The following is a 27,741-nucleotide window of genomic DNA, read 5'->3' as shown; positions in this document are numbered from 1 at the left end:
CAGGAGCAAATCTAGGATGTGGTCATGCAGATGTTGAGGCAAGATGAAGGGTTGATAAAGGTTATGTATATATTATAAGAGGTGATATCACAAATACCAAGAGAAAAATTTAAAAGGAGTTATGGTTATCATAAATATTACATGTATAAGAAGAGTATGTAAAGGTAAAGATATGGTGAGAACAACTGTTCTGTGTAATAGGGACTGACCTTAAGCAGATAATGAAAGGTTACTGGTAAATAAAAGAATAGCATTTCATTGTTAAACTGAGCAAACATTTATGATGCAAGTAAGATTCATGCTTCGTTAGGCAGCAAAGGAATGGGAACTAGGAATAAAACGAGATTCTACAGGTCTGACAACGAAATGACGAAATCTAGTTTTGAAGCGTATAAGGAGATGACTTACAATTTTTGCAAATTAAAGTAAAGAAGTTATGGTACTCAAGAGGTAAGAAAAAACATCAAAGTGATTTGGGCATGCGACGAAGGACGAGGCATCAGTTAGTGTTAGAAATGAAAGTGCCAGCTAATGGCTAACATGTTTTTAGATCTAATGTAATATCTGTCAAGAGGAAGTATTCTCTCAAGATGGTCTCTAGTTCTAACTATTCTCTCTTTAGATGAAAAAAAATTATACAAACTTGCATATGTTTCATATTGATGCTGAATAGCACCCTTTGAATGTATTAATCATGTGTTATCATTATTGCATACACAAATTCTTTAGAATGCAAAGGACAGTCTGAAATTCTTAACTAATGAGTTATTAGGAAAAAAAATCAGAAGAGGCAAAATATGATTATAACACACCAATTTCATAAGGGGTAGCCATAAACATAAATTATACACAAAATATTTGGCTATGGCCACCTCAGCATGTTATAATATCCTTATGAAATGCCTATAATTTTGTACATAATGCAGAATACCAGTAACCCATACTCCTCAAAACGTGACAAATATTACTGTGCATGTTACAAACCTTTATAGAGCCTAAAGAATATGGAAAACCTGACAATAATCGAGACTCAAAAATACAAAATTCTTGAAAAATGTTACCATGACTGCATCAAGTACAGTAGATCATCTTTACAACATGTATTCTTATTATGGATTTAGAGACCTCGTTCTGTCAATCTCTTTTACTTTGTGTATTTTATACCTGGTCCAACTCTTCATTTATACCTTTCCTCTATAGTTCTAAAAAACACAGGTAGGTAGTACAATACATAAAAAATGCCATGTTTAATCAAACCTTGAACAAGGAGAATGATACTAGCAATAATTGAATATTATTTATCCAGAGGTAAAAAATACAGTGCTTCACAAATTTCTGCTATGTAATAGATCTTGGATACTTTTGTATACAAGTACTTTTTGAACGGTAATGAATATAGCCTACAGGTATATAAAAATAAAAGTGGATATTAAACATTAAGTATCATACTGCACTTCACCCCTTCTAGACTTCAAATATACACAAATGATAAACAATACACTTGATATGTTTGGAATCAAAATCAACTGACTTGAGGTCTCCTAAGGGCATTGTTTCTGTTCATGTGAGTGTTTAGAAATCATATGAGCACAAAAAGAAAAAAGAAATACTAGTGCAGTAACATTTCAATGCATACTGCCATAATATACAACCATGAAAATTCTATGACATGTAAAGCTGTAAATCTTGCATTGATTCTTACAAAGCTCAATGTGATTAAACAGGAGAAATCCTACGAAACATACACAAATTACTGAAATTATAGTACTGCTGCATGTTCTAGCATTATAAACTAACATTAGTTCACCCTCTCCTTACTTGGGATAGTCCCTATCTAAATCTTTACCTCTAATATGTTGAAAATCCATCTTTACATCACAGCAGGATTTCAAATGAATCAGAGTTAGGAAAGGTTAGTCTCAAGTTAATTGTAGCACTCTAATGTCTGCATTTAAGGCATCTTAACTCCACCACAGGGCATCACTTCCCTTGCTATGTGTACATCTCTTGAACATGTATTAAATTACAAAAGTGAATGGAAACTAGCAATATGTGATGCCCACTTTCAGCCAACAATACAATTTGAAAGAATTTCTAGACTCAAAATATTCCATTTTGAAAAGCATATTCTCAGTTATCTCTAACCTATTTTGAAATGACCAGTTTTCCTCTCTAGTAAATGGTAAATCAAAACATTCATTTACAGCAACAAAAAATCCCAATATGGCATGAATTTGAATTTGTAGGCCTTTCAAAGTAACTGTTTTATTTGATTATTAATAAATATAGTTTTAAACTCCTAAACAAGGGAACTACCTGTGAAAAATAAAAAAAAAATCACTTCATGCGTGTATTACATGCAGAAGAGTCAGGACGACGAGAAGAGGACTGAAAGTTCTTGATGGGGCACCATTACAGTAACTCCTGTCGCAGCAGTAGATGAGCTGCGCGTCTGTGGCTTCTGAAAAATCAATGAAATCTGCCACAATGGACAGAAAACAAAGGATGGTTCAAGGGTAAGGTATAATAGGACATATCACAGACACAATTTTCTGTTCTGGGTATCAGAGTAACAAGGAAATACATAATGCTAATCTAAATATCTATAATCTTACAGTGTTAACAATTATATATATATATATATATATATATATATATATATATATATATATATATATATATATATATATATATATATATATATATATATATATAAAGCCATATGTTTGGACATCTGATTCTCAATAAGAAAATACTGTACTTTCTATTCTTGGGGTTAGAAGTCTAAACCTTAAATACTACTATGATGTTGCTTAGTACTGCATAATTAACTTTATACAAACACACTTGCATCAAAATAACTGTACAGTGAGTGAAAAGATAATCAATTAAAAATAAAGAACATTTTCTAAAATAAAACTTTTCTCAGCTAATTTTTTATCTACAGTGTAAGAACTCACTATAACTACTGTAGATTAGATTACTGTGCTAAATAAAAACTGCAGACTTAAATATGATATATTGCATTACAGAAGTAACAAAAAAATTACTATGGAATATAATAGGAACACTTACATCACTACCAGGATAACTGCAAACAACATCGCAGTCCTTATTGGCGGAAAATACAAGCAAGGAGAGGCAAAAGAATAAGGATGACCGGATTGGCCATCTTGCCGGGTGCGGCATTACACAAGTCGCTTTCACAGCACGCTACGATTTTTGCCTGGGCGTCATCTGGGATATCTACGACATCTGAAGCAACAAAAAAGGGTTCAGGGGGAAGGCTTTAACAATTAGACTTACAATATCAATACAAAGTCCTTACCAGTGTGGAAAAGCATATAGTACATAATTTATCCAGTCTGCAAAGTTGGTTGGGGATGATTTTATTGAAATTGTGGGAGCTTTATGATATCCAACTTTCACTAAGGTTATTACAGTAAAGGATATTAATGGAATGGAGCATCTTGTGTAGAATTGCTGATCTTATCTATTAGCTTTCATTAACATACTAGACCTAAATAAACTTTAAATTAGACGGGCATGAAAATTCTACAAAAATCTTGACATATGCAGTTTACAAAAAAACTAAAATGGGTAGATCCTGCCATTTGCAGTCTGCAAAAAACCTAGTAAACTTACTTTATATTCATCAATGGAAGATAGTTATGTCATTACCAATAGCATAAAAATAAATGGAAGCAGCTATGGCAAGCATATCTTTGAATCCAAATATAATTATTTACGTTCAATCTCCTCAATAGTACAAAGAAATGAGCACATTTAAGAGCAGTATATATATGTGAGAGCTTAAACACAACTAGTAACTACACTGCACTTGAAAGATGAAATTGCAACTAAAATTCTACCTAATTAGGATAGTAAAAAAGAAAAAAAAGACACTTCACAGCATCCTACAGAATATATTCATTAATTCAGCAATTCAGTACGGTACAAAGTTTAGTGAGTTTCCAGTATGGTACAAAGTTGTAGTGCGTTTCCTAACACAAAGAAAAAGGAAGGAATTTTGTAAAAGGAGTTCCTACAAAAGGCTAAGATTCATGGGTGAAATGTAGTGGGAAAATCATATCACAAATGAGGAAGTAATGGAGAGATGTTGTGTCCTGTTGCTACAATATACACAAGAGATCTCAATGACTGAAATGGGATGGATATGTGATCAGAAGGGAATGGAACAGCTCATATAAAAGATAATAGTTAGGGGAGCAACAGGACAGTGACCAATTAAATATATTTAATTGCCAATCACAAATGCTGAACATATTCATTCTATTAATAATTCCTGGACTGATATTGCTCTTTTGCCATCATTAACTACAAATACCAATTATTAAAGTCACTCATTGACTGAAAATGATCCGCAGTGCATAGTACATTCCAAGTTCTTGACTTTGTGAGTGTGTCGTGTGTTTGCACACAATCTGTTGGTAATAAGTGTTTTTCCATCTCCTCTACAGTAATAAAACCATTTACTGGTTAATCTGGCTGCACTGATCAACATGATTCTGCAGGCAACACTTGCAACTGCTTAGAAGTGTTGCCAAGCCAATAACTTACAATCCATGATGCTTTAATACATACCAATTACATACACATGATGCCTCTTATGAACCATGAATAAGTAACTACGGTAGTAAGGTGTATTATGAGTATACCAATATCGTAAGATCTTAAGATGCTGTATATTAATAAATTACTTATGACAAACGAAAAGTGTACTGTACGTACTGTACTTTTCTGTCCTGCGTTTTTGAATCTGCAATATGATTCTTAAAAATTTCATAGCTTATTCAGTTGTATCTTAGTTATCCAGTTACAATTCCACCTATCAAATTGCTTTTAAAAAATTAAAAAAAATTTTTTGATTTCCAAGATTAACTTCATCTTCAAGATGAAACGTCATTTCCTTTTCCATGCAACAATATTTATTGCTTGGCTCTCTTCTAATGCTTTATTTCAAAAGTTCTACTATTGCCCCTACTTCCTGCGATTACTGTTAATATGTGCTATAGTTTCAGAGTCCTGGTCTACATTTTGCTTTAATGTGTGCTGTACGTAGTTTCAGTGAGTCTGACCTATATTCTGCTGACCTGTTGTGATCTTTGAGGTTGGTGGAACTGCAAGTGCATGTTACTGGAACCTGTCCTTTTGCCATTTTTTTATGACATGGCGTTTCTTCATTTTTGTTCATATATATATTAAATTATATTTTAACTCATCTTTTACATTTTTATTAACTTCATCTCCTAATTATATAGTCATTTCCTTCTCTCTGATCAGATTAAAGTTTCTTCATTGAAACAGCAATGAATGGAGGTATGCTTAGCAAGTTAACAGCCTTTTTGGCTTGCTTAATATAAATGTGTGCACATTTATGAATAAATTTGTACAGTGACTGATTTAATTAACAGGTAATGCAATAAGTGATTGTGTAATAATCCTGCATAATTAATAGGATCATACAGATACACAGGCAAGTTGTAAGAAATGTCAATCGTGTATGGTGGATGGCAGAGAGGAAATAAGCTTGTACCTTATTTCAGTACCTGCTGAAATTAAAATACCTTTAACTTAAACCCTTATCTTAACTGCTGAAATTAAAATACCTTCAACTTAAACCCTTATCTTAACTGCTGAAATTAAAATACCTTCAACTTAAACCCTTATCTTAACTGCTGAAATTAAAATACCTTTAACTTAAACCCTTACCAACAGACTTCTTGGAGCCTGTCAAGAATCTTAAAAGCAAATAAGTACTGCTCGCCCAAAGTTTTAACCTAGAAAGTCCTTCAACAACTAGGAAAAGGAGCCGAGACTCCAAGTGTGTATAAATCTAATGTAAAAAGTCATCCTTAATCATAAACAGTCGACTAAATGAAGGAGCTTACCCTGATCCACATCACTCAGAAGATTCTTGAGGTTGTTCCATGCATTGACCACACCTCGTTCAACGGCCCCAAGACCACAAGCTGCCTTCTGGGCACAAGACTTCTGTACTCTTCCAGCTAAGGTGATTTTCTGTAAGAGATGGAGATTTTAGCTTCTATTCATTATTTTCTGTTGCTTTTCTGATACAGTTATCTGAGGTTATGAGAAGATAACTGGAATTATGAGTAAAGACACTGACATTTCACAGCTTTTGAGAACAAAGAGCTGTTCAGATGAAGAGTCTAAATTGAAATTGAAACACGCGTTTGAGAGAGAGAGAGAGAGAGAGAGAGAGAGAGAGAGAGAGAGAGAGAGAGAGAGAGAGAGAGAGAGAATATTTTGATATAGTATACTACAGCATAAATACATAACTGAAACCAGGATAATTATGTAAAAAAAAATAAAAAACACAAATTCAAGTTTGCCACGAATCATGAGTTCCATTTTAATAAGTTATGAATGTTACTTAAAATACAAGCCATTTTTCATCACTATTATTGTCATTGGACTAAACAGACCACATATCCGCAGTAAAAATATATGTCATGCTGGTCATGCACGGAAAATGTCACGCAGCTTTATAAATCATAAAAGTAACTGCTCTTCATTAATAAATCTCTCTCTCTCTCTCTCTCTCTCTCTCTCTCTCTCTCTCTCTCTCTCTCTCTCTCTCTCTCTCTCTCTCTCTCTCTCTCTCTCTGTCTCAAAATTATGGTACTGTGCCGCATACCATCCCAAACTACTGTTATGAGAGCAAAAATATGCAATACATATGCGAACTTTATGTAACAATTTACAGCCTGTACATATAATTCCATATATACTGAAGATAAGCAAAGGGAGCAAAAGATAGTGAAAAACAAAGAAAAATAAAACAAAGGAAGAATGATAATCAAGAAACGAGAAGCTGAAGGAAATGACAACAGGCGGTGCAACTCTCATTACCATTACAAATATCATCACAATGAATGCAATGGCTCAAATGCATTATCTTTTCTTTATAATCGTTAATGATGTCATATTCCTCAAAATGAATGTTAATGAAAGTCTCACAATTAGGGATACTGTCACCATGGCCATGTTCCTTTTTAGTAGATGTTATCATCATCAGGTCTGTTCCTTGTCATGGCTGTTATTATTGACTAACAATGACTGTAATAATATAGCTATAATAATACATCACTGAAATAACATAGGAAAACCATACCTAAGAAGTGACTCCAATTCAATATTATGTAGCTTAGTTTATAAAAATGAAAGACTACTGTGGATTTCAGGCAAAAAATAGTGTGTTTTCTTTAATATCTCCCATACTAATTATTTGATCATAAGAGTACTTTGCCACAGAACTCTATAGACCTCCCCCCAATTTTTGATACTATATTGCATTTTCAAATCCCGTTAATTAAGGTGTTTACTCTTGTCCTGGTAAAGTCAAAGCCAAATATTTTTGGTAAGTTTGTTAAACAATCGAACGTATGCTGACCCTCCCTCGCTTCGCTCTCCCTCCCTTCTCTCACTTTGCGAATGTCTTATCTAATATTTTCCATAATATCCACCTTTGACATTGGTATTTTCCAATATATTTGCCATCACAAGGATATCATTCGAAAATCCATAATGATAAGATTGTAAAAAAAGTAACGGGGAAAATAAAGCATGGTTTTGGAAGTCAAGAAGGTCGAACTATGGCTTCGTTAAGGTTCTTTTAACTGTGTAAAAGTAATGAAACGCACGGTTTCCAAAGGCAGGATTGATTGGCTTTGCCTCGTTGAAAGGGAGAGTAAATGTAATCAAGTGTTATATAAGTTGACTGAAAATTTTACGGTGTATTGGCTCACTTAACCATTAACCATCGTAGTTTGGGTATCTGCTATGGTTTATGCCTAAGCAGTTTGTTGTCTTAGTGTTTGTTTGACTGAGGAGGTTTTCCCATTATATTCATGACTGCCATAATACTTTACCACCGTAAATGCAGAAATGGATGTTACTTTGCCACCGTAAATGCAGAAAAGCATTTGTATTACGTCTCCATTTCATATACAAAATGGAACAAGCTAACAATAAACTAAGGATTAGTCTTAATAGGTAAGAGAAGCTTCAGGTTTGTTGGACACACGCAACAACACAATGTGGCATAAGAAACACAATGTGACATAAGAAACACAAGCATATTACTGAATAAGTAAGTCTTAATATTTACCCTATAATTCACTCCTCATGTGTGTGTGTATATATGTATATATATATATATATATATATATATATATATATATATATATATATATTATATATTATATATTATATATATGTGTGTGTGTAATTGTGCATATCTGCAAGCAAAATCGCCCACTACCTGTGTATAATATTGACATCATCCGTTCATGGGGACATGAAGTCGTCCGACTACCACCTGCTCATCCTGAACTCAAATGTATTGTCTGGGGCTATATGAAAAAACGAGTGCGCTCCTCATTGCAGCGTTTCGCTAGGGCAGATTTACAGGCCAGAATAGGGGAAGCGAAGGTTAGTGCAACAAGGGAAGTGTGGGACGGTGCAATAAGACAGTCCAGAGCCTTCGAGGAAGCATACTGGTCAAAGACCTGTAGATCCTATAATCATCACCATAAACAGTGATGATGAGGATGATCTGTTCCTTGACAGTGATGACGATTATGAATAAATTTTCTGTGATTTTTGTTCAATTGTTTCCTTTACTTTCCAACTGATGGTGATCATTATTTCACATTACAGAGAGAGATTAGAGAGAGAGAGAGCGAGAGAGAGAAGAGAGAGAGGAGAGAGAGAGAAACTTTTATCATGTTTCTCTTATATTTAACATCTTTTTCATGATTATCATTACAACTGTTATCATTATTACCAGTTTTGTCTTAATAGGTATAGATACCAGGGGCACCAGCAGATAAGGTAGCCCAGCTATGAAAAATAACAGTAAAATGAAAGGGAATGCAGATTGGAGATACATTAGATAAAGATAACTTCTGCATGACTGTTCAATGTAATTTATGCTGTCCACACCTTAAAAAAGGAATTAAGCTTGGCTTTAGATATCTGAATCTCTTGTAATTGTATGATGAGTCTTAAGCTGTATTATGAGATTTAATTTTGGTTATCTTTCCGGTTATCTTTCCAAGTCGTAGCCGTCTATCGCACGAAACTTAAAGAATTTAAGAAGCCCTCAGGGCAGGTTCATCAAGTTGGATAAATAGGCTAAAGGCTATAAACTCCTTATAACACCCTGATGAAATACAACAATATCATTAAATGTTAATAAGAATTATAACAAGAATCCAACATGTCAATTCTATCAGTTACTAACAAATATAACAGGTTAGAGAAAAGGGATTTTGACGTAGGAAAAATCTATTTCTGGGCGAGGAAGCCGTGTCGCCCAGTGAAATGTGTCCTCTTTAGCACTATTTCTAGTAAAATATTGCTATAATACCAGAGAACGACCGCCGGAGAGACTAGGAAAGGGGGTTACTGGAGGGATAGGAGGAGGGTCAAGACAGACGGGGGAAGGAGAGGGGAGGGACAGGGGAGTGTAGGTATTCGAATTGCTTTACCTACTAACCCGATTCACTTGGCTTAGGCTTTATTAGGCCAAGAGTAAACGCCTTAATTAACGGGATTTGAAAATGCATTATAGTATAAAAAATTGGGGGGAGGTCTATAGTGTGCTGTGTCAAAGTATTATTCTGATCAAGTAATTAGTATGGGAGATATTAAAGAAAAACACACTATTTTTTGCCAGAAATGCATAGTAAGCTTATACATCTATGAAAAAAACAACAAAACTGTAACTAACAAGTACCACCAATCCAATAGTATGTATTATGTTGGCTATGAAGTTTATAAAAATGAAGAACTATGCTAACCATTTATGAAATATCATATCAAATTCAATATTAGGTTGACTATGTAGTTTACAATTCAGTAATGAGTAGGCTATGCAGTTTACAAAATAAATAGGAAATAACATAGCAAAAACCATGCTTCAATTCAGTTATGAGTAGGTTATGCAGTTTACAAAAATAAATAGGAAACATGAAAAAACCACAGTACTTCAATTCAGTACTGAGTAGGCTATGCAGTCTACAAAAATAAATACGTTAGTGGGTGAGGGCCAAGACCAGCTGAAAAGCAGGGGCAAAAGCGCCTCTCCGTCCTTACCAAGCAAACGTCATTGTTGTCGCTGCAATCGTAGGGTGTGCCTGCATCGTCCCCGCAATTGTTGCAGTGGAAACACTTCAGAGCCTCCGACGTTGCCAGGACGGCGCAAAGCACCAGTGCCAAACACAGCATTCCGCTCTTTGCCATTGCAAATGATCTGTAAAATGAAGATCAATTCTGTCAGTCACTCCCGAGGCCAAAAATGATCTCAAATCGTGATATTGTTTTTTTTTATTAAGAGATGTATTGCTGGATCAAACACTGGCTGTATAACAATAAGTTGTACACATTACACACCGTTTATACTACTTGCAAAATTTAACATATTTAGGTTATAGTACTTCCGTAAAAAGGAAAATGGGAATATTTCTAACCGTATAACCTCTACAAACTGTATTTTGAAAGCAAAATTGACAAACAAATTGCTGAGACAAATTAGCTAAATTAAAATTTGTCCCTTCGAGAGTTTGTGTATAAATACCAAAATGAAAATAGAGGACCCCCAAATGGTTACTGTCTTCCTAATGAATCCAAATATAAACACAAAACGTTTTTCGAACAACTAGCATTAATTGATTTGAAAATCACAAAAAAATACCAGAGCCTTGAAGGAAATGAAGGACAATACGGAATTGTATAAGTATTAACGATACAATTTCATGCAACGACAGGTAATGCCACGGAGGAAAATAAACTTTTTTCACTTTCCTCCACGGCATTACCTTTATTCATACATTATACAAAGCACCACGTTTTATATATTTCGTGATCAAGTTATTCACAATTTCATGTATGTAGCGTGTTAATATTAAAAAAGTTTAATAATATTATTATCATGGTTATTACTAAAACACCACATTCGCCCATTCCGTACATTCAACACCTGTCAATCACCATTGCCCTACTTCCTACCCAGAGTACGAAGGAGAGAGAGAGAGAGAGAGAGAGAGAGAGAGAGAGAGAGAGAGAGAGAGAGCAGCCACTTTTTAACTAGTTCTCATTTTATAATTACCTACTTCTTATTTTATCGTCCACTCTTCCATAAGTTTTCACGGTCCTCCCTCCTTGTGTGCTCCAGTTTCACTCCACTTAATACCACATGACAGACAAGTAATAATAAAAAAAAAAAAAAAAAACAAGCGGGCATAAGGAATGACAAGACTACAGGCAGGCAAGGTGGACACTAACATTGCAATATGGACCTTTTCGGAAAGAAGGTACTTTTATATAATACTCTCTATAGCTGGTATGCTATGCACTTCGGAGATATGCTTACGGTGTTTGTGGATTGCATACACGAGTGCATGAAAAGCTGTGTATGAAATTTATGCATTTACGCATATTGTTAAAGACTAGTATATGCATTTGTGTAAATACATGTATCTTTTTCTGGAGAGAGAGAGAGAGAGAGAGAGAGAGAGAGAGAGAGAGAGAGAGAGAGAGAGAGAGAGAGAGAGATTCCTCCCTTAAAAATTTACTATAACAAAAACCGCACGATTCAAACAAGAGTAAAGACGACGAAATAAAAAAACAAAAATCACAACCCACTACTACTTCTGATACCATACACGATGAGCTCAAGGGTGGAAAATTGCAAATAATGATATAATGATCCCGTCATGAAACGGGAGCATCCTCTAACTTGGAAGTGCGTGCGAGGCGGTAAGTTGCAAATTGGAGCGAATTCTTTTGAAAAAATAAAATAAAAAGTATAATATGAATTCCTTTCCCTGCGGACCAAATACTGAAGAGGTTTCTGACCAGCTGATCCTTAAAAGACGCGACCAAAGGAATAAAACTGTAGAGGTTTCTGACCAGTTGATCCTTAAAAGACGTGACCAAAGGAATAAAAGCTCATGTTACGTAATACAACCTCTGTGATAAATACTTTGAAATTGCCGGGTTTGTAAAGGAAATGTGACATAATTTATTTAATTGCTCTGTGCATACTATGTTTTTCAATACTAATGAACATAACAAAATACTTAACAAAACTATTACAGCAAAAGGATTACATCAACAGCAATGACGTTGATGGCGACGATGATAATAATAATAATAATAATAATAATAATAATAATAATAATAATAATAATAATAATAATAATAATAATTACTCCTAAGGAGGCAAGATGCAACCCGGAACCCCACACTATAAATACCACCCAGTCGAATTGGAGGACTGTGATAGAGCAAAAAAAAAATATTATTATTATTATTATTATTATTATTATTAAGAAAATGTTAATCATTAAGACCATGTTAACAATTAACTGTTAACATGACTGTTAACAATTAAAAGGAATGAAAGTAACGTAGGTATTAGTGATTTAATACGCTATTAACACGATTAATATATACTGAAATAATTTACAAATACCCTATTACTTCTTGCTCCACCATCAATTATCAATAACTCCACGTACCTGAAATCCTAAACCTTCCTTGTCACCTGCACACTATACTAACCGACCTTGACAAATTATGAACAACCAAACCATACGATACCAATCTGGCAATAAACTATAGATAGTGGGAAATAGTGAACGAGGCACCATTCACTATGACGGCGGGAGAAGACCTTAAAATTAAGCCCAGGGCCTCACCTGGTTCCCCCGGGAACATCGACAAGGTTCTTGCTTCTACCCTCCTGCATTGTGCATTTCTAAGGTCTCCTGCGGCTGGTGTGACGAATATTCCCCCTCCCCCCTTCTCCATGCTTTCGGAGAAGTGACCTCGGTTGCGGAAAGGTTATTTGTTAGCTGTTCTTTACCGTTGCATTATTATTTGTTCATTTGAAGAACTAAATCCTTTTCTTGCGTATACTGTATGAGTTGGAACTGGAGTCGTACAAGATTTAGGCCACAGGCCAATCGTTGGGACCTACGAGGTCCTTCAGCGCTGAGAATAATGTTGAAGCAATTGTTAGGAGAAGGCCAAGGAAAGTAAGATACAAAAGAGAGAATCTGAACGGAGGTACAGTCATATGAATGAAAGTGGTTGCAGACGAACCGGACGTAATGCCTACAGAGGTGATTACGTAGTAGGAAAAGTCATCGACGCTTTTTCCGAAACGTCAGATTTCAAAATATTATTCTTAACTTTTTCTTTTTCTCGGCATTTTGTCAATGCATTTCCGGAAAGGATGGTTTCTCCTGAAGCCTATACAGTTCCGGAAGTGAAGCTTTCTGTCGGCTCCACTCATTTTTGCTTCTCTTGCATCACATGGTCATTCTCTATATGTTAGATGGAAGTTCTATCACACCTTACGGGTACCTGGTTACTGTACCATAAATACAAAACCCACTTTACACATTCCTTCAATAGTTTGGATTACAATCTGGAGTAAATAAAAAATACAAATCAATAAAATGAATAAATTAATTAAATAAATAAACACTAAAATAAAAAAATTGGGGCGTTGTCAGTAGAGAGAAAAAAATTGAAATATGTGGACAAGTTTTCAAAAGCATAACCTCACAAGGCTACATTACTGGAACTTCAGAAAATTCAGGACATGAAAAGAAACCTAGAACGAGAGAGAGAGAGAGAGAGAGAGAGAGAGAGAGAGAGAGAGAGAGAGAAGAGAGAGAGAGAGAATATTATTCACGTCAGCTGTAGACCGGCCCCACGAGCTTCGTTTATGAATACTGATTACAATATTCGTTTGTTTTAGATAAGATTAAGAGTCTGACGGGATTGTTATGATCAAAGCAGTATATTCAAGCGTCTTCGTAAGATACTGAGTTGCGAATAAACAAGAACAACAACAACAATTAAGTAAAATCAAATAAAGCAACTAACCTAAAAGAAATGGAGGTCAGAAAAAATAAGATGACAAGCAAGGAAACAAGATGAACAGGGTAAAGATTATTATTTCTTACAAATGCAGCCTAGTTACGGCGACCTACTTACGTAGCAAATACTGCCTTTACAGGATTAACCACCCTCCCCCACACTCCGCCCCCTACCCACCACGTGCGGAAGACAGTCACTTTTTCCGCAGATTAACCCCAAAAGCAACTTCGAGGAACGAGCAGACTGAACCTGCTTGCGCAGCGAAGAAACAATGTGCCCAAATATGATGGTAACATGTGGAAGTTAGGTGTCGCCGGGAATGGCGAACACTGACAAAATGGGTTTTGGCACAAATTCAGGATGTTTTCACGCGTTATTTTACTAACGTTATTTTACTGTTCTCCATCACATCAAGGTTTTTTTGTGGGGACGAGGTTGCAAGTCCCCAAAACAATATTAACCCCCTGTCTTTGACCCAACACTGTCAAACGCACCAAGTCCTAATTCATTAGGTTATATATAAAACAATTTTTTTTTTTTTTTTCAGGAAACAAGCCAGCATGTGTCATCCCTCGGGATCGATCTCAGGTCTCCTTACCAGGGAAGAGGGAGTGTTAACCACTGTGTCACTCTTGGTGGATTAATTATTCCTCCAAGGTGTCACTGAACCCCTCCCCCCAAACCCGCCCTCTTTCCCTCTCTTCCCCTCTGTGTGTGTGTGTGTGAGAGAGAGAGAGAGAGAGAGAGAGAGAGAGAGAGAGAGAGAGAGAGAGAGTGCTTTTAAGAAAATTATCCCCTCTGGGGCAAGATAACGTAAATGCTGCTTTCCGTTCATGCCCAGGAAGTATTTGAGGGGTATTACTTCAAACAAAGAGGTCCAGCTCTATAATGAGTACCCTCGTTGGATAAAAAAACAGAGGAGGCCGCAGGGGGGCGGGGTGGGGGGGGTGGGGGGGGGGGGGGGAGGGTGGGAGGGGAAGAATTGGGTGTGGGTCGAATAGCTCAGAGCCTGCCATCCATACCAACATACAGGAAGAGTTTAAATGGAGGAAGGGCACAGGTTAGGAGGGGAATGAGGGGGGGAGGGGGTGTCCCATGCCATACGCCCACATTTGATAGCATGCAAAAAATCTCTCTCTCTCTCTCTCTCTCTCTCTCTCTCTCGCTCTCTCTCTCCAGAGCGAAGCAGTGGAAACGTATCTCGTTGCTCAAAGGTGAATGAGAGAAAAAAAAAAACAAATGACTAAAGACAAAACAATGACACAAACAAAAGGAGGTCCCGAGGCCAAACAGGGCTTTGGGGGGGGGGGGTTTGGAATCCTTCTCTTCCTTCTGACGGATGACAGAACACAAGGAACGCAGCCAGCAGCGTTCAAGCTGTAAGTTTCAAGGCCTCCGAAAATTGTGCTCTACATACAAAATGTTTTTTATGCCACTTCTTCCAACCAACTAGAACATGACCTTCTTTAATCTTGCGTCCAACAATAAAGACACTTTTGCATCACCTATCCCAACCAACCGGATCATCTTCGTTAATCTTGCATTCAACATTAAAGATTTTTTTCATCTTAAAAACACAAATAAAAACTTCTACCGCCAAACACGACCAATGAGCGATTATGAAATTATATATATAGTACATAACAATTATATAATATTATGTATAAATGCATATCAAAATCTGAACACGATACATATTCTTTTCCAGCAGGTACATTAAAATATCACATTAAGAGTTCCGTATAATTAAAGAAAAGGAAATTCAACACATTACCAACTATCTCAATAAGTAAAACAACTGGTACTTTCAAATAGCCATCATATATATATATATATATATATATACTATATATATAATATATATATATATATATATATACCAGACAATACAGGCTTCCCACATGACTCATGGGGCCGACGGAAGTGTCGTAACCACAATTCATGGAAAAACCAGCACAAACTCCAGGTAAGGAAGACGAAGCACCAATTTCAAGGTAAGAGACGTAATTATTAATCTTGAAAGGTTAACGTGGAATTACATACGGTACATAAATAAGGAGCCCATGAAAACGCTCACATGTAGAAAGTAAATACTATTATATTTCACGAGACCAAACGCTCTGGAGAGAGAGAGACACAGTTTGGCCACTGAAATATAGTATTTACTTTCTACATTTTGGAGTTTGTATGCGCTCCTTTCATTAGATACATAGATATAAATATTATATGCGTGACATAACCCAAGTGCTCCACTCGATTATGAAACCACCAATATTCCAACCGCATTCACCAAGAACTACAGACGCTGCTCTACCCAGTTTGGATACTAATCAATCATTAATGACGGCGCCCGCAGACTGCTAACGAAGAAAATGATCGAGAGGCAACTCGAAGATTAGTAAGATTTCTTCATTCGACTCGATCACTATTCAGCGAGCGAACACTTCACTGAGCAAGGTGAATGCTTTATCAGTGGTCAGTGTAATCCCGAATTTGTGTGATAACAGAATGGTTGCACTGGCACCCTGGGCCAGGTGCGAGATTTTGGAGGGATCCTTCCTAATGTGCCTACAGACTTTTTGCGTTGATCGAAGTAAATGAATGAAGAAGGAGGAGGAGGAGAAGAAGAAGAAGAAGAAGAAGAAGAAGAAGAAGAAGAAGAAGAAGAAGAAGAATGATGGAGGATAGGAGGAGGAGGCGGGAGAAGAAGAAGAAGAAGGCGGGGTGGGAGGAGGAGGGGGAGAAGGAGGAGGAGGAAAAGAAAAAGAAGAAATTGTCTAGGTGTCCAATACTATGTCCCCTCATTTACTGAAGAGAAATTTCTCCCAGAGATAAACAGAGTGATGATGTAGTTAGTCTCCCTACATACTACTTTAAAAAAAAAAAACGGCTGGGTGTCTAATAAATATTATTCCCTTACCATCAAGAAAATCTGATATTATTACTTTATCGGTTGCGAAAAGCAATACCACCTTAAGATATCTCCCCAAAGTACCTCTCTCACAGGTAACCAGCACCTCAAACTCCCCCCCCCACCCCCCCCCACCCCCCCCCCCCCCCCAAAGTAAGAAAAATAACCAGTGGGTTGAACTTCCTCTCAACTCCATTTCATGTTTTTGCATCATGTACGGAGTCCATTCCTCCCGCCCCCCACCCCCACCATTCCTTTGACCTGCCAGGGTACATGGGTATTCAAACTCAAAAGAAAAGACGCCCTCAAAGTCCTTCAGGGCATTGCGTCATGGCTGGCCTCTTTACCTTGGGCATACCCACCTTCTTCTATTTCCGAAGACGGGACAAGCTTCCACGAGGGCTCTCGTGCACACGAAGATCGAGTCCAAGAATACAGCAACCACCGCTTTGTAGTTCTCACCGGTTCTGAATCGCATTACCCATTCAAGGACCGCCCCCCCCCCCCCCACCCCCTTCTAACCATAAAGGTACACCAGATCCCCTGGCTACAGAGAAACCCTTCCGACAGTTTTGGGTAGCCATATTGCGCAGCTTTAGAAGCCACGACGAAAACACGAGATTGCGAAAGAATACATTTTTCTTTAGCGACGCGCCGATAGCTCCGGAAATTTCCCAGAGAGAGAGAGAGAGAGAGAGAGAGAGAGAGAGAGAGAGAGAGAGAGAGAGAGCTTCCCTAAGTCAGAAGCTATATATTTAGGGACGACCGAATCTACGACTCCTTCATTTCATTTTCGCTGGCTCGGCTGAGTTGTTCCGCAATGCGTATTTATATATCCGATGCTCGCATTTCAAAAACTTCGGATTCTGTTTCCTTCAGTTCACTTCAAAGTCTGTAGGATATTTTTATTGTGCAACTTTCTAAGAACGGTATCTTATTTTACCAGTAACTGATTGCTTAATAAACTCTTAAGACGATCATGTAGTATCCAGTGTGAGTGACTAAAGGAATTTCTAAGTACAGTCAATCTTGCAATGTGGTCAGGAAAAAAAAAAAAACTTTTACCAACATAAAAAAATTTAGCATCATCGTTAGAGTCGCTATTATTTTCAGCATAATGACCAAACTGAAGGTAAAAGCATCTACAGGAAATGAACTTCAGCTCAATTACGGCTTCTGTTAAAAACCAGAGCGCAGAAACCCTCTGACAAAGGACAGGCCGCTCCGCAAGGATTCTGGGAAGACGGAATTCTCATTACGAATTAATTTGCTTTGAATGCAGAATTTTGGCCAAAGGCCAAGCACTGGAACCTATGAGGTCATTCAGCGTTGAAACGGAAATTGGCAGTAAAAGGTTTGAAAGGTGTAACTAGAGGAAAACCTCGCAGCTGCACTATGAATCAATTATTAGGAGGGGGTGGAAAGTGAGATAGACGAGAATTTGAAAGGAGATACAGTAAAATGAATGAGAGGGGTTGCAGCTAGGGGCCGAAGACACGCTAGAACGGACCTTAAGTAATGCCTACAGATATATATATATATATATATATATATATATATATATATATATATATATATATATATATATATATATATATATATATATAAAGTAAATATGACTTCTAGAAAAGTTAAAGACTTCAAGCTTTTTAAAATATAACTTCTAGCAAAAATATTAAGACGAAAAACGTTTTCAAGTTTCAAGTAAATATAAATTCTAAAAAATTATTATTAACAATTTTTAAGTAAATGTAACTTCTATTGTTACCAGGACTTTACTGTCAAGGTAAACAAAAACACTAAAAAAAGTTCAAGATTCAACTGTTTAAAATAAATGTAACTTCAAAAAATCAAGACTTGAAACTTTTTAAAATTAAATTAAACTTCAAAAAATATTAAGACTTAGAACTTTCTAAGTCTGAAAAGCTTTTTAAAATAAATAAAACTTTTAAAACAAGTAGAAGACTTGAAACTGTTTATGTCTGAAAAGTTTATAACGCAAAGTTGAAAATCTTCGGGGTTTAAGTTCAATCATCGCAAAACATCTTCAACACGGATCTTACGAGTCACTCCTTATTACGCTGCGAGTTCAAAATTAAGGATTGCTCGCACGATCAAATTGCACAGCTAGCATACTACTACTACTACTACCTACTGTGGCCAGTTATACCTAAGCAGAAGTTCGGGTTAAAAGATTATATAGCCCTTTGGAACGCATCCGTCTCCTAAACCGGAATGATCAAGCTATATTATCAAGGCTATCCTATTCTTTTTATTAAAAGAGAAGAAGAAGAAGCAGAAGCAGAAGAAGACAAAAGAGAGCTCTACTGCGTCATTTCAGATACAACGTTAAAGAAAAGGTACTGCCACCCTGGTAACGACGTTCTTCTTATGTTTCAAGGACTTATGAATCCCAGATCTTATCTTCAGTTTATTTACGTACACAAACATCACATATATTTAATATGTACGTGTGCGCGGTCTAGTAGTATACACGAATGCAAGGGCACGTATGTAGTACGCGTGAGTAAGCTATAAGAGCTGTTATCGGAGACTCAACCGCTGATGAATGAATTTCAAACTTGCGCCAGTCATAACATCCTGAACATCACTGGTCAAAATCCAAAAACATGTTCCCCGAAATAACATCAAAGAAGAGTTCTTCTTCTTCTTCTTCTTCATCTTCATAAGCCACAGGAACGAACTCCATCAAATTGTTACCAAATACTTCGAGACAAAAATCTATTTTATTTCCGGACATCACAAACCAGTGACGCGTCAACATCACCTTTCGACATTTGACAGAGACATACTTGTGTTGCGGCACCCTGTTATCTTTTTTGTTTTATTTTACGACACTCGGTATTTGCGAGCGACTGTGATCGTCCGTGCTTGTCCTTATTGACAACGTCTAATTCTGATGCCATCTGAGTGATTTGGCTCTAAGGGGTACCTTGTATCCAAGTACCAAGTACTGTTTTCAATGTTAACCTTGACAATACCTTTTTTTTTTTTTTTTATTGGACAATACCTTTTTTTTATTGAGACTACAAAACTTGACAAACGTGATTTTACATTTTTTTTTTTTTAGAAAAACTTTCTGTCGTAGATACGTGTGGTTTACATACATACAATGGTTTGGTTGTTACGCATATAATATAAGCAAATATAGTTCATTAGAGTCAAATTGGTTTGGTTGACTACTAATCACTAGCATGGAATATATATATATATATATATATATATATATATATATATATATATATATATATATATCGTCCGTTGTATTCCACATAGGGGAAAATAAAATGTCTAAGAAAATGCCCAACAGTTTTGAGACACGCTTTTTCATTTTCTTTATATGGACAGTACCAGCGGAATTACTATATCTTCGTCCTAGAGATTACCAGTAATATATATATAATATATATATATATATATATATATATATATATATATATATATATATATAAAACCAGGCAAGCATCACTTCTACAAACCACATTCAAAATGCCAAAAAAACAAATCTATCAAAAAAGAAAGAAAGAAAGAAAACATCGTGCGTTGCATCAAATCCCGTAGTTGTACTGTGGTTTTTTCCAAAAGCAGGTCTCGGCCAGGTGTACACTAAAACAGAGTAGATACCATTTTTTAAAAGAACGTATCATAATATTAAACCTTCAATATTTAAGGCAGAACGAGAAACTTGACTAAATTATGGCAAAATCCAGTCTTAAAAACAGTTACCATACCATAAACCATCTTTTTGTAATTCACTTGAAACCTTCGAAAAGCCAGCCACAAAATGGCAACGTGGTTCCTATACCCTTGAAAAAGCAGACTTCCGGTACACGTTTCTGTCGTGACTGAGACTACAAGATGCAATTACGTTTCACCTCTACCACTCTCTCCTTTTCTCTCCTCTCCTCTCCTCGACCTTCTAAGAAATACCTCTACATCTTGTTACAAACGCGAAACTTTTCTATAAACCATCATCGCTACACAATTGACAAACACAATTCCGGTTTCTATAAAGACCAAAGGATATTCTCTAAACCAGTCTCTCTCTATCTTGTCACAAACACTTAACTCTTTTCTAAACCACTGTCGTACAATTGACAAACGAATTAAGAATTTATACAAGGACTAAGAACTTTTTATAGACCTATCTCTCTATATCCGGTCAAAAACTTAACTTTTCTCTAAACCACTGTCAGACACTTGGCAAAGGAAATGAAGGTTTGCACAAGTCCAAAGAATGTTTTCTAAACCAGTCTCTCTACATCTTGTCCAAAAACACTTCATTCTCAACCAGGATGAGGCCTTCCACATAGGCCGTTACAACGAACTGTTTCCACGAATTTTAGCTGTCATAGTAATGAAATAATAATACAATTGCTCTTTATATTTATGTATATTGCAAATAGATACGCGGAAATCACTTATTTCCAAGGTTTTGTTAAGGTTTACACCCGAGTTTTGGCGGGTAAACACAGACAAATTGGCAAGTGTCAACCACTGCTATTCAATTGGTGAACGAAAGACTTTTCCATTTAACTTCTCTCTCAACCACTGCTGCGCAACTGAGAAACGAAAGAGTTATAGAACACTTCTGAAAACGACCCAACAACAAGTCAGTGACGCGAAATCATTGCACACGACCCTCAACCCCAATAGTATCATGAAATTGATTATGATGATTAGGTACACAGTCATTTTATATTCAAGGCCAACTACGACTGATTCCGGGAGCTTCCTAAGGTCCCGTGTCCAATCGTAATTCTTAGCCTGTTCATTTAATGAGTCACAGCTAAACTCGTTTCGTCTGCTTTCGTTTTCCGGAAGTGAAAACTGCTTAATTGCAACGCAGGGATCGGGGCCACAGATAATATAATACCGATTCTGATATGCAAATACAAGAGTAAAATGTGTTTTTGAGGGGAACGCGAAAAGTTACAGGTCCACTAAGCTTCAAAAAATTAGATGTAAATTTCGTTTCAGCACAATAACAAGCATAAAAAAATAGTGATTGCTTAGCCTAGGCCTACGCATAACTTGTGGCCATGAGAAGTGGTTCTACCGTCTAATTGCTTCATTCATTCCAAATCCAAGTCCTTTGAAAATAATAATAATAAAAATAAAAATTAAAAATAACGAACACGACACTTAAATTCTCTTAACTCAGACATGCAAGATTTCTTTTGCCTTAAAGCATAAAATAAATTGCCTCAGGGAATTGCCTTGAGCGAGCTGACATATATTTATTCAGTCACTATTCCTCAACCACTCAATCTGGCGACTATAGACTTAGGAAATGGGATGAAATTGAGAGAAAAGTTAAGTATGTTGGACTTACAGGGTTTGAGAGAGAGAGAGAGAGAGAGAGAGAGAGAGAGAGAGAGAGAGAGAGAGAGAGAGAGAGAGAGCCTTGAAAAATAAATCATACAAACAGACCCATAATTCTTCAGAAAAAGACAAGACAACAAAACTCATCTAATAAATGCTAACCTTCAAAAATAAACATGCTAAATAGCCAGTCAGAATAAATAAATAAATGAATATAAGCTATCCGACTATAATTGGCGCATGGAATGTAGGTTCTATCTGGTTAGAAGAAAAAAAAATGATAGCTCATCTCACAAAAAATCTTAAAGAGCTATCATTAGACCTAATAAAGATTCCTTCCTTTTCGATGTCACCTGTAAGTGTTGGTCGTAACATCTCATGATGTGTTTATCCTCCAACGAAAAAAGACATTTTAATATATATATTTAAATATATTCATATATATAGTATATATAGTTACCTAATATAACGAAGCGCAAAGCAAATATATGTTGGACGACTAAAGACAAAGTATGTTCCCCTCACGGCAATCAAATACATCCTTTATTAAAACCTCGTAGAGGTCATTCCATGTCGCATGTGATACGCTTTCGCCTGTGCGATATTGCTGGACAAACAGGAATGATTTAAAAAAAATAACAACATATTTTACTCCCTAGAGAGCCACTCCCTGAACCCCCTTTGTTTGACTTCCACTAATAGGAAATGGAAAACAGAGAGAAGCCAACGCTGGATGCCAAGTGCACGATGACGTACCTTTGTCTTTCATTATCTGGGATAAAAGTCTAATAAAGAACAAAGAATTCTTTATTTCAAACTGACACGGTAAAACTTCAATTCGGAAAAGTTTCAGAAACTGAAACAAATGCAAGACAGCACTACGTAAACCTACAAAGGCTTATGTTGGTCTAATTTGCCCGCAGACCTCATAATGTACCCAGTTTAAAGTGACTGTTCATAAGGAACGAGGTACAATGTCACTTGGTGATTATAACTTGTCATTAATATCCGATATTTTAAAAACATGAGTATTTTATACGAAATGCTGCTTTAAACAAAGTTTTTTTTTCCCCAGTCTTCCTTTTTATTACTTTTAATATGGATTCGTATGCTATCTGAACTATATCGGCAAAAAGCTGCTAATATAACCTCATAATTTTCTCTATATGAACATTTTATATAAATACGCACGGGTGTGCGCGTCTGTCTGTAAAGACCTATATTGCTGGAGTACTGGTCTAGGCGTTGGCCAGCACATGAATGCACGGCCAGCAGATAGAACCTAGAGCCTCGTTAAACTGGTTTGGTTCATAGGCCTAGGCTTCAAAATTTATCGACCAGGTTTGGGGACCCACAAGAGGTCTAATTTGTAATTCATTTTTAAGATAACGTCAGTGATACGCTTAGGCTTACATATGGACAAAAGTTGTCATCTTTATTTCAGTATAAAAAAAAATAAAGATGATGATAATACGCATCATACACAAGCATCTTGTTTCAACACTAAGAACTTTTTCCCTAATAGAGCTGATTCCCGAAGAATACGTAAATGCCTGCGTTTGCACACATTTTAAAAGTTCTCTCTCTCAAGAACGATGCGTCTGAATAAATGTCACCAATGCTGGAAGAGCAAAATGTCAAGCTATTTCCGACAAAACACCAGGAATCTTAATTTAAAAAAAAAAAAAAAAAAAAAGTGCAGCATTGTATGAACGAAGCCATACTATCATAGATCTATAAGCTATACCCGTACTACATAGGGGAATAACACTGAATATATTACCTTAAAACCAATGCCTCTCATAGTCAGGTATGCCTAGAAGCTTTACAAGTGGCTTGGGTATCTGTTTTCTTTATTGTGATAATACGGTCAATGAATATAAAGTAGAGAAGTGTGATTCGTTTCTTGTGTTCCTTTGCGTCAAAGACAGCAGTCCTATCAGTTTTTAATTATTCATATAAAAAAACCTAATGACCCCAACGGCTGTAGGTCTACAGTGGCTAGCCACCGGCCACGCCCTAATCCGATTCATTATGTCTTGTAAGTTTTCTTTCCGACCTACGTATAAATTCTAAGAAAAGGTTTACGTAGGATTACAGCTCGAATACCAGATTACCTTCCTAATACGAAAGCCAACAGTTAAGACAAACACAATCCTTTTGCTGCACAGTTGTAACATGTGATAACATCACCGGTCACTGCTGGCTGACTCCACGTGAGTAAAATACAAAGAAGGTCACTCCGGTCAAACGCGATTTGGTTTAAAATAGTGGTACAATATTGTTTAAGTAGATATTGAAATAAGATTTCAATTTCTTCTTAATAATGTATAAATACTCATTATTATCAATATCAATAACTGTAGCATTTAATATTACATATATGTATGTACTATCTATATATAATATATAGATATATATATATATAGTCTACACTTAGCAGTGTTTCCCTGTAGGTTGGTTGTCTTATAAAAACCAAATACCAATAATGATCACTATTCTCAGCATCCTGGATGAATCTTCTAAGTAGAATCTTCCATAACAAACTGACTCATGCATCTACTCGCAATCTGAGCACCTTGAAACCCTCGCCCCCACCTGCCCACCCCAAACGCACACTTAACCATTCAACTCGCCCCTGCACGCACTACTCATGCACTTCGAGTAGATAGAGGTCCCTCCTTATCAAAGCCTCTTCCAATTTATCAAGAACTTTCTAAAGGCTTTCTCTCCTACTCTCTCGTAACACTTTCTACTTGTTCAATTAACACACAAACACCAATTATCGTGTTCCTCTCTTTCCAAATGACGGAAACACTTTAATGTACTTTGTCCAACTTTTCCTAACCATTTTACATCACAGGACATAGAGAACAACCTTCATAGGTTCATATACAACAAGGATTCGACACAGGACGTCAATAAGCGAATGACAACAAACGAATAAAGACTGTAAACATATATGTTATTAACTGCCCACAAAACAATGCATCATACAAAAGTTAAGAGTTGTGTAGACTCATAAGTAAGGTGTCAGGGTGTATAAGGTACAGTATTTGTGAAGTCAGTCCACAAAGTTTACATCCCCCGACCTAAAATTTAGATTCAACATGCATGAATTAACAAACGTGTATTGTTTTCACATGTGGGCGGTGAACTTCTGCACTGAAAACCTCCAAGATTACAGTGGGAGGCGAAATGGCCTAGCTAGAAGCATCATCATCAAGAGTGTTGGGTTTCACATGGGGTATGGTTACAGACGGTTAATGAGAGGAAGCGTTCACAAGATATATGGACTATGGCAGCGGACATGTCTCCTGTTGACTGGGAGACAAGTCTCCCACCAAACTGTATCTAGAGCGACAGGCGCCCCAAGTTCATTCAGTCAACAGAAGTACTATTGTCCTCTCTCTCTCTCTCTCACCTTCGTCTCAGTTCTCCTCCTACCTCATCTCTCTCTCTCTCGTCGGCTGCTTCCCTCTCTCATCTCCTCTCTCTCTCTTCACGATTGCACTTCATTATATACTTTTTTCTATAAGTTGATGGCAACTAATGCTGATAAAAGTTGTTTGTGTGAATTGCTTACGTTCAATGGAAGTCCTGAGGTGTTGAAAATGTGAGAAAGAATTATTGTATAAGCGTGGTGCTGTATAAGTAAATTGATAAAACAATGTACCTATATAAAGATAAAAGTTTCCCAATAGGCATGCTGCCTTCTTAAATAGGCCTACACGGCGGCTTAAACATCATACACATACAAAATCTCTCTCTCTCTCTCTCTCTCCGGTCAAAACTAATACGTAAACATTTAATCACTAACAAATGTAATGAGGTTAGATTTACCAAACACAAATTCGGAGCACAGACAAGAACAATAAAAGCAAAGCCTTAAATTTCGAAGCACGGCAACGAACCGATTAAAGCGCGATCACGAAATAATCAAGTAAATAAATCGTACTGATTTTTTTTTTTCTATCATGAGAAGGATTTTCCCGCTGTATTTACTACGACCACAGAAAAGTTGCACTTTTAAGCAACATCAGAATGTCACGTTCAACTGACAGTCACATCACATACTAAACAGGTAGGCCTATGTATTATTTCAATAAAAGAAAAGCATCACAATACATATTAAGTGTGCTGATTCTATTAATATATATATTACACATATACTTAACAACAGTATATAGAATACGCTAAAATACCGCATTGCAGGCCGACGAAAATCAACAATAATATCCTACACATACCTCTAATTATTTACAACTGGCTGATAAACTAAAAGCACATTCTTTACGGCATGTTTACAAATAAACATAAAACTTACTTGGTGTTGTTGGCTGCAAGACGAGTCTAGGTGTTTACTCCACGGTTGTCTACTGCAGACTGCCCACTGTCAACAGTCCCAGTCCCACATTCACTTCGAGACCCAACCGACCCGCCAACCATTGCAGTCAAGACCAGCCGTCACGGGTCAAGTTATAATGTCAAAATTCTACAAAATAATCCTTCAATTCGATGGAGAGGGTCAAATAAAATTGCTTCATGATATTTGCGTTTAAAGAATGACAAATAACTTCACCTCGAAGAGAGAGATACCCAGTCAAGATACCAAACTTTGAAGAAAAGTTATCTGGCAACTCACACCGCACTTTTCAGTGTTTCCTCCGAGCGTTCCCCGACTTCTATCGATCTACATCACAGGTTCCTCAGTGGCTGTTTCACAATCACGGGAACTTTCGAAATTATTCGTTCTGAATCATATACGGATTACTATGAAGTGCTAGGTTCACCACATCATTGGGGAGATGTCCAAAAATGTCATTGATTAGCAGTCTGTTTATGACTTTACTTGAAATACCCTTTTGAGGGTTTACTAGTGCAAGTGTTTGATACCTTTAAGTATCTGAGCGCATTTTTACGCATTGCATTACGCTGATTCACACGGAATCAGCGTAATGCAACAAATAGTTCAGCCGATCCTTGGTACAGAGATATGTATGCATGTTAGTCTTGGAAATATGGGTTTAAAAAATGACACATTGAGAGTAGTTTACATTCTTACTAGACACACACTTTTATGTAACGCACACCAGCATCTCGGGTTACTGTTGTTTAGTTTCTGCTCAAGAATAACAAAGAAAATATGCTTCTCAGTTACTCACATCTCTAATGATGGCAAGGAGCAGAAATTTTCTCCATGATACGAAAACCTTTTCAAGGAATAACATTTAAAATATGTAAAGCATTTACCCTCGAGCTGACAAACTCACTCTTGAATTTAAAATTCAACAAGTCGAGTTGGAATCGGCAGTATAGACGCATCTGGAACATAAAGATCGCATCTCCATACAAACAAAGCATGAGGTTAAGGGAGATTTTATGGTTTGGGGAGGAAAACATCTGCTTGCAACTCAAAAAGGCATTAGAGACACAAATGCTTCTTCACACGGAGTTAAAAGGTCAGACTAGGAGCCTTACATAACGCATTGTTGGGTCACGCTCATAATAGAGATTAAAGATGCCGGTAGTAGGGAAAT

The 27,741-nt window shown here is 36.6% G+C and overlaps 1 protein-coding gene across 4 annotated transcripts; it reads right to left on the bottom strand.

The window, feature by feature from the left end:
• Positions 1-1,284: 1,284 nt before the first annotated feature.
• LOC135210042 (CD59 glycoprotein-like) lies at positions 1,285-26,686 on the bottom strand. 4 transcript variants are annotated; one of them, XM_064242825.1, is made up of 5 exons: positions 26,529-26,685; positions 10,147-10,303; positions 5,913-6,042; positions 3,076-3,255; positions 1,285-2,479 (listed from the first exon to the last, which is right to left on the bottom strand). In XM_064242825.1, the coding sequence occupies exons 2-4, from the start codon at positions 10,291-10,293 to the stop codon at positions 3,113-3,115; spliced, it is 420 nt and encodes a 139-aa protein (XP_064098895.1). In that variant the 5' UTR covers positions 10,294-10,303; positions 26,529-26,685; the 3' UTR covers positions 1,285-2,479; positions 3,076-3,112. The 4 variants fall into 4 exon arrangements, with proteins under 4 accessions (XP_064098895.1, XP_064098896.1, XP_064098897.1 ...); XM_064242826.1 differs by having other exon boundaries at positions 1,285-2,461; XM_064242827.1 differs by lacking the exon at positions 3,076-3,255 and having other exon boundaries at positions 26,529-26,686.
• Positions 26,687-27,741: the final 1,055 nt, after the last annotated feature.

Source organism: Macrobrachium nipponense, chromosome 39 (genome assembly GCF_015104395.2).
Source record: "Macrobrachium nipponense isolate FS-2020 chromosome 39, ASM1510439v2, whole genome shotgun sequence".
Lineage (NCBI taxonomy): Eukaryota > Metazoa > Arthropoda > Malacostraca > Decapoda > Palaemonidae > Macrobrachium > Macrobrachium nipponense.
This window is presented reverse-complemented; position numbering and strand designations above follow the sequence as displayed.

Bases quoted from the DNA above. Each gene is read 5' to 3' on its own strand.
- LOC135210042 (XM_064242825.1), bottom strand. From the start codon at position 10,293: ATGGCAAAGAGCGGAATGCTGTGTTTGGCACTGGTGCTTTGCGCCGTC. The intron at 6,043-10,146 runs GTAAGGACGGAG...CATCTCTTACAG, and splicing joins ACAACAATGACGTTTGCTTG to AAAATCACCTTAGCTGGAAG. The intron at 3,256-5,912 runs GTAAGCTCCTTC...TTGTTGCTTCAG, and splicing joins TCTGAGTGATGTGGATCAGG to ATGTCGTAGATATCCCAGAT.